General features: G+C 51.4%; 2 protein-coding genes across 2 annotated transcripts; one reads left to right on the forward strand and one right to left on the reverse strand.

Annotated features, from left to right (window-relative positions):
- Positions 1–557: 557 nt before the first annotated feature.
- MRS44_016761 (uncharacterized protein) lies at positions 558–4,523 on the forward strand (the record flags this gene model as incomplete). The annotated part of the gene is made up of 11 exons (XM_046272814.2): positions 558–665; positions 731–863; positions 925–1,442; positions 1,508–1,591; positions 1,661–1,849; positions 2,066–2,218; positions 2,587–2,645; positions 2,684–3,138; positions 3,188–3,477; positions 3,545–3,994; positions 4,050–4,523. 11 exons carry the CDS (start codon positions 558–560, stop codon positions 4,521–4,523), a joined length of 2,913 nt encoding a protein of 970 aa, XP_046130644.2.
- A 205-nt stretch (positions 4,524–4,728) lies between these two features.
- MRS44_016762 (uncharacterized protein) lies at positions 4,729–7,136 on the reverse strand (the record flags this gene model as incomplete). The annotated part of the gene is made up of 2 exons (XM_065618168.1): positions 4,729–5,073; positions 5,115–7,136. 2 exons carry the CDS (start codon positions 7,134–7,136, stop codon positions 4,729–4,731), a joined length of 2,367 nt encoding a protein of 788 aa, XP_065474240.1.
- Positions 7,137–8,147: the final 1,011 nt, after the last annotated feature.

Consider the following 8,147-nt stretch of genomic DNA (forward strand, 5'->3'; position numbering starts at 1 on the left):
ACTGCAGGCCTTCACACATGATTATTTTAGGATCTTGATCGTTTTAACCGCCGAGTTTCCCTTGTCTTAAAACTTGCCAGTGAGGGAGATTGCACACTAAGATGGAATGTGTGCTCAGCAGTGGAGCCTCAGCTTCCATTTTACCAACCCCAATTCATGTTTTCAATCTTAAACGACGGCCCAGTGACCGCCCGAGCTGCTGTTTCGTCACAAGACATGAATAAGTAGTCAGAGGGCTCGGTGGCATCTCTCGTGTGGGCCTTCCGTTTCTAGGCCGCCTAGCCGATATCTTCGAGGGCATTCCGGGTTACCCACAAGCAAACGCGGTAAGCCATCTAACTGGCCAACCCCGCAATGGTTCGAACGTACCTTATCTGCGGTTTCTGAGGTTGGGGCAGGTCATGATCCAGGGAGGGGCTGAGGCTTTGACGTACAACTATTTTCAGAGTGGAATCCACATACATATAAAGCAGATGCTATTCAATCATGGACACTTCTTTCTTTTCATCTTTCTTCCTTTTTCTTCTAGATCTTGTTTGAACTTATTGTCTGGCAACATGACGTTTCGATTACTCAACACAGACACTCATCACACACTCTTGGTGGCTGCCATTGCGGCCTGCATTTTCGTGGGCCTTCTGTATCTATTGTGGCAGAAAGGGAATGTAAGTTTCATCCAAGCTTTGCGTTACCGGCGTCAATTTTGGCCGCTAACTTCAACTTCACCCAGGCGACACTCAGCAGATGGAGGAACAAGCATGGGCGGGCCATTGTTCCCATTGAACCCCTTCGTAACTTCGATTGGAGAGCAGAGAAGCCGAAACGGTTGCGACCTTTCAAGCCAACTTATAACATCACAATGGGTACGTTTGAGGGTAATGGGCCTGAAAAGCCAACGCTGCTGACCAGATCTTGTCCAAATAGGCATACAAGCCGATGACCTGTCCGAAATAATCACCGTTGACCAAGACTACCTAGACCGAGTGACCACTCGCCGTTCGATTGTTGCCAACTACAAGAACACGGTGCATGGCTGTCTTCCAGGTGGTGAGGCCGCCGTGGAGGAACTTTACTCATACCTTCTCGGACACCACCTACCAACCCGGTTTCCATCCATGTTCAAAACCACCGGAAAGGGCACATTTCAGAACACAGTAACCGGCGCAGCGTTTCCACTAAATCCCCCTTCCGACCCTGAGATCTGCTTGCGTACGCTTGCAGAAACGGTCGAGGAAGACATCTTTCTCTTGAAAGAAACAGACACGACACACGTTTGCTTGGCTTTTACGTGTTGCTTCCCCACCGGCTTCGATCCATCAACTAAGTTAGGCCAAGATTTGAAGGGGATCCATGATCCGGTTCCGTCATATGAGAAGATTGGGCCAAGCATGGAGCGATTTTTTCGAAAGCTGCAAGTAGGCAAGAGTGTCAAGCGCATGAACGTAAGTATAATCATCATAGCTGCTATAGCTGCTCAAGACCAGGGCTATTGCTGACTCTACCGTAGTGGGTGGTCCAAACACATGGAGACCTCATCAACACTTCGGGAAATCACATCAAAGACGGCGATGAATTCGTTGCCGATGAAGAAGTAGACTGCTCCAAGGCAAGTTATCCCGCTTTCCTTTATAAAGCCATCACTAACATTATCATCTTTTAGGCCCATTTGCGAATCGAGCTTCAGACACTCACTCGACTTCCCCAAACGCGATTCGTCTTGTTTTGCTTCAAGACATATCTCTACGCGCTCAAAGACGTCAAAGAGGAGGGTTCGGGGCCAGCTCTTGCAGATGCCATCGAAGGATTGAAGACGGGAAATGCTCCTGGCATGTTCAAGTACAAGAGTGCGGTTCGCTGGGGGAAGAGTGTCGCGGAATATCTTAGATCATAGTGTCTCTTGATATTAATTCTATTTATATTTTGGGACGCGAGTTAAGAACCTGTTGCTCGATTGATATCAAGTAAATGACCCTCTCATCAGTCGTTGCGCATACTTGAATATCGCGGACAACCGCATTGTTCGAGCCCCGGTAAGCATCACTACCCGGTAACTACAACCTTAAAGACCATTGCGACGCCCAAGTCCAGCCCCATCTTTTCTCACCCTGCCGTCGCGCATCACAACAAACAGTTGCGCTTCACGCCAGAGGTATCGTGCAAATTTATAGTAGCCATCAATATGGACCGAGTCAATGGTACAAACCTGACCGGGATCGCTGTAAGTTTACTATCGAGCGGCAGCTAGTTTGAGCATGCATTATCAATCGCTTGCACTCTCGCGCAGGATACATGCGGTTGCCCATCAATCCTCTTTGCATCAACCTCATTATCGTCAAAACATCTCGTGCAGTAACTAATTAATTCCTTTTGTTGATTCAGTGCACAAATTGCCGACAAAAGAAGGTACCTAAATCCCTGCACAATTTTATCCATCCATACCTTCTCTCGGGCATGCAGGCAACGACTATACACCATCCGTGGCTAATCTCATCTCTGGGTTCGCCAACTTCAGATCCGTTGCACTCGTCAATTACCTTGTTGCGAAAACTGCAGGATCAACACCATTCAATGTGACTATCCTCGCAGAAAAATGAGGATGAGGCGACCGAGAAGACCTCAACCCAAAAAGTAGGAAGAGCAGCACGGTCTGACTACATATGTGCAGAGCTGACAACGTCTTTAGAGCTGAGGATGCCACTTTGTCACGAATTCTTGAGCGCCTTGATCGAATCGAGAAACAGCCTTCAGCCGCACGGGGTTTATCCAGTGATTCCAGTCCTTCATCTGAGGGGGGAGCTTGCGATCAGCCCCCAGAGGAGACAACAGGGCATCCTTCAACTCAAAGCCCTGACTTTGGGCCACGTGCTGATGCCACATATTCTTCGAATAACGAGGCATTCGTTTCCGAAGACACCGAGGTGTCCAATGTTGTGCCGCCGACTCCTTCGATCAGCAATTTGCTTAATGACCCAGACCCAAGTGAAGAAGACGCCTGGAAGCATATGGGAAATACCTCTATACTTGAAATGGCTATCAAACAGGTTCAAGCTCGCAGAAAAGCTGGAGCAAGAAGTGCATATCGCATCGCCACAGAAGGCGTCTCGATTCCACCAGAACTGGCGAGGACCTGGATGCAAAGTCAGTGCTAGACCCAGCCGTGGGACTTTGATGCTAATCGCTTGCCTAGACTACTTTGCGCACATGTCCGCTGAGCTCTTCTTGACCTTGGTCGATAGAAGGCTCCTTGAAATGATGCCTGACTTGGTCACGATGCGTCATGTTCATTTGGATGCCTGCATGCTCCTCATCTACTACGCCATACTCTGGCAGGGCTGCTTCTTGCCTGGAAAACGCTCATTCGTAGGCCCTGACAGGAAGTATGCAAGACAGCTTTATCTTTGCTGCTTGCGTATCATACCGAGTTGGCAGAGAGAGTCTGGTGGGAGTGTGACGGACCTCGTCGCTGCCCTGTACATGGTAGGTTGGCCCACGCCCCGCAAACTTTCTTCCCTGTGACAGTAGTCATTAATACGCAAAATTTTAGATGCGAACTGCTGCAGAAAGTTTCGACTTCGAGACGGCCTTGGAAATGCACAATTTAGCATGCGAATACGCCGAAGGCCTACAGATGCATAACCTCGACCGAGACGGCCACTCGTCACCCGATAAGTCACCTTCAACTGATGACGACCGCAAAGGCATGTGGGAGCTGATACAGATGGATCTATTTTACAGGTTGATCTACAATAAACCAGCAGCCTTCTCTTCCAGCATTCAAGACTGGCGGGTCAATCTGCCATGGCTCTCCGTCGACTCGCCCCCAGACGACAACGCACCCGTACCCACCATGACCTTTATACTGCGAAGCCGACTGGCTTTGATTCTTGCGTCATTCTTCCAGTTATTGGATGACGAAGAAGACAGAGTGGACACCGTGGAGGCGGTTGAGCCTCTGTGCCAGCAAATTGAAGACGTATTTCAAGACTGGAAATTGGTTCGTGACCTAGTCAAGACCTGAAAGTTTTATGACTAACGATGTTTTACCCTAGCATGAATGGATTCAAGCCTTGAGGAATGACCATGTATATACCTGGATTCTCGTTGACCTCGCTCTGGCTGGATACACATCCATCCTCTTCATGTTACGGAAAGCGATGGACATTGACCTTAGCTCTCCTGGCAATCCGTCATCCGCTCAACTCATTCCCCTGACGGAAACAGCATTGCGAGCTTCTCGTCGAATCTTGGAACTCGTGTATCATATGCTTCACGAGGTGAAGCAGCCTGGACTCGAGACTCTCTCTCTTGTTCTTGGAACTTTCCGAGCCCATCTTGCATATTCATTTGTTGCAAATTATATCATCTCGTCTCCGAATCCTAGAGCATTGATGTCGGATTTTGAGTTGCTTGAGCGTGTTGCTGGCTGTGTTGAGACGGTGGCCAAGGAGGAGCGGGATTTTATACCCTTGGCGCGGGCCCTTGTTTATGTCCATACCAATGTAAAGAAGCGGAGGCTACGCTAAACCCAGCGCCTATGCCAATGCGCTCTGAACTAGCTCTTTACAAGAATTAGGGGAATGTCACGGATACTTGTTGACAAGGTCCTGAGCAAAGTTAGGCAAGCACACGGGCATTTATTTACGGAGGACTACTATGTAACTGAACAGAAGATGTATCTACAAAAGCTTAGAAAGATTGTCGGATGACAAGTTGTCAACCAGAGTCCGCTTAGTACCACGATCTCCTCCTCAGGTACACCGGCTGTCGAGCCGCGCGTCGAGTAACTCCCCGCTTGCACTTGGTTGCAACAGGAGTCGGGGTGGGAGCAGCCGGGGTAGTATAGTTACCAGAGCCAGAGGCAAAGATCTTTTCGGCGGCGTGCTCGGCAGTGATCATGATGATGGACTGCGTGTTGCCGGTCGGCAGGTCAGGGTGGATAGATGCGTCAACGACAAAAAGGTTGTCAGTGCCGTACACCTTGGTGTTGAGGTCCACGACGCTGGTGCCGTTGCCGCTTCGGCCGTCGTCGACTCCCATCTTGGCGCTTCCGACCCAGTGGTCTCCGCTGATCATCTTGGAAGCAATGATTTCCTCGGGGGTGGCACCGGGGTGACATAGGAGAGAGTCGAGTTGCTGCCGCTGGTGAGATCCAGCCACCACTGGACAAAGTCGGACATGGCCTTGCGGTCCTCCTGGTCGATGAGCCAGGGCTTGGTGTTGAGGACAGTGTTGCCGGCAGCAGTGATACCGAGCTCACCGACGGTGGTGGTTCCGTGGGTCAAGAAGGTGCGGACAGTGATGACGCCAGAGGCCATGGCACTGGCTGTGCCCTGGAGGTAACGAACACGGCCGTCGGCACCCTTGGCCGAAGTCCAAAGATGCATGCGCTGAGCAGCTTGAGTGATGGGACCAGATCCCTGGAGGTACAGGTCCAGGTCAGACTCAATGGGGTTGGTGGCGATGCCGTTGAAGTTGTAGGCAGAGAAGTTGGTCTTGGCGTTGAACTGAAGCATAACCTGGGCGTGGTCTTGGAGGTGGTGGCCAACAGGCAGGTCAATCCAGCTGGACTCGGCGGGAAGAGTCACACCAGTTCGGGAAGCTCCCTGCTTGACAATGGCCAGGGCGTCAGACTTGCCGATACCTGCGTTCCAGAGAAGACGGGGGGTAGACATGGCACCAGCAGCGAGGATAACCTTGCCGCCCTTGTTGACCTTGATGATCTGCCGGCTGCCGTCGGCGGCCTGTGTGAGGACACCAGTAATTTGGCTACCAGTTCGAAGGGGCTGAACGACCTTGGTCTCAAGCTTGAGAGTAAAGTTGGGCAGGTCCTGGGCGAAAGGAATATAAGTGCGAGCAGGGCCGGCACGCTTATTATTCTTGATGGACCAAGACGGGCGGGAGTAGATGTTGTGCTTGTTGTTAGGCTCTTCGATAGAGTCAATTTCGGACCATCCCTTGGAGTCAAGGAAGCTTTGAAGGACCTTGTAAGCGTGGTCATCGTAGTACTTGCCGTCGGCAGAAGGCTTGGTGGTGCCGGGGTTGCGCTCATACAGACGCGAAGCAGCCTCAGACACGTCACCCCAGTTCCATCCAGTAGGCCAACGCTGCCAGTCATGCTCCGGAGGGTGGATGAAGTTGAGTCCATTGATCGAAGAGGAGCCTCCCAAGAGACAGCCGGCAGTGGAAGCAGTGTCGCTGCAGAACTTGGTGCCGGACAGGCTGGTCATGCTGCTGCCAAGGGCGGGAACATCGTAGGGGGTCAGCGTATCATTCCAGGGCAGGGCTTGAGCAGCGTTTCCGAGAGCAACTGTGTTGGCAGGACCGCGCTCAATCAGGAGAACGCTGATGCCCTTCTCAGCAAGTCTCTCAGCGGCGATGATACCGGCAGGGCCACCACCAACAACGATGGCATCATAGGTCTGGTTGGAGGTAGTGGGAAGAGGGAAGGTGCCGTTTCCAGGGATTGTGCCGTTACCACCGCCGTTGCCAGGGTCTGGGGTAGGAACAGTCTCAGCAGCCCAAGAAGCCCACTGGGCATACTTGGCAGACTTGGCGGCATCGACGTCAACACCGAATTGACCAAAGCCAGCAGCATGGTAGGAGAGAGCACTCGCAGGGTCGGAGGGGTCGGTAGGGTTGGTCTCGGAGATGGCCCATCCGAGAACAGGCGATTCGGTGTTGATGCTTGTCTTGCCCTCAACGAGACACCCCTCGCAAAGGAAGGTGTACGAGATGTGGGTGCTGTTGATGAAGGTACCGTTGGCAATGGGCAAAGCCTTGACCTCGGTTTCAGTGTAAACATCGGGGTTGGCGTAAGATCCGGCGATACGGAACGATGTGATGATGTCCTCGCCATCAACCCAAGCGACAAAGAGAAGACCTCTCAGCATGCCGCCACGGAGAGAGACAGCACCCCATCCTTCCTTGTTGGTACCGGTAGTCGGGATGACCATCTGGCCGATAAAGTCAGAGCCGACAGTCTCGGGAAGGGCGATACCGAAGCTGTAGCTGGCGCTAAGGTATTGCTGAAAGTCGATGCCGGTGTTGGGATCGGTATGAGGTGTGGTTCGCAGTTGAGCTGTCGTCGTTCCGACGAGCCCAAGGAGGGTCGCCATGCTGGAGAGATTGAATCGCATGGCTGCTAGACTCGAACGATTGTTTCGATAAGAGAGCGGCTAGTATTTACAGCGAAGGAGAGGTAGAGAACGGAGGACCGCCAGGGTCAATGAAAAGAACGAAGATACCGAGCTAGCGGTAGAAAAGAGTGAGGGCACCGAACTTGCGGCGAAAGGAAAAGCGAACACAGAGTACACGGCTGAGGTTGAGAGAAGAAGGACAAGAATTGGCGGCTCTGTACAAGTATTATATCTCTACTTTCGGGTCCACAAAAGCATGATTCCTTCATATCGGTCAAACACACGCATACGTACGTGCTCTGCGGCACAACCGAACAAGCAAGGGCCAAGCCGACGGATCAAGACTCGGTAGATCCTCCGTGTTGCAGATCTCCCTAATTTGAGATGCTCCGTCAACTACATTCACTCTATCGGGATCCACTTTCGTCATCAAGGATTCGTTTTGGAACGAACCCCTGGTACAACCTTGTTTTTGAAGCGCACCAACGGCGCTTGCTGCCGCATCGTTTCAAATCGCATTTTTGCTATTGGCGGAGTTTCGATTAAACTCCCCGTGCGTCAGCTCCTTCCTATCGCGTTCCTCCGGTTTGTAACTTGCTCGTTTCGTTTCACTCTTGTTCAGGTTTTAATTAAGGGATGTTGGATATCCGTCGGAAAAGTGGGCTTGGCGAAGAACTTGGGATCGGCGATGGAGGTTTGTGCTGCTTACGCGGGAGAAGGGGTGACTCTGGAGGATGTTTATCTGAGTAGTGCGTAATATCTACATAACAATTGGCCGTTTCATGGATCAAGGGCATGGCTCATCTTGGAATATGCCTGGGGAGAGAGCAATGGGTGCTTGCATGCCGAGTATGGTATGTAGACTACCTAATACGCTACAAGGTCGACCCTTGCCTGGGTCTAATGCGCTGTAAACTTGATGACACTTTTCGAAAATCCTTTGAAGCCCAATGTGAACACGACAGGCTTCAAGAAACCTTTGACATAAAGACCTTTTCAATGTAACACAGG

The sequence above is a fragment of the Fusarium solani genome, assembly GCF_023522795.1.
Source record: "Fusarium solani strain SB1 chromosome Unknown bctg00000012, whole genome shotgun sequence".
NCBI lineage: Eukaryota > Fungi > Ascomycota > Sordariomycetes > Hypocreales > Nectriaceae > Fusarium > Fusarium solani.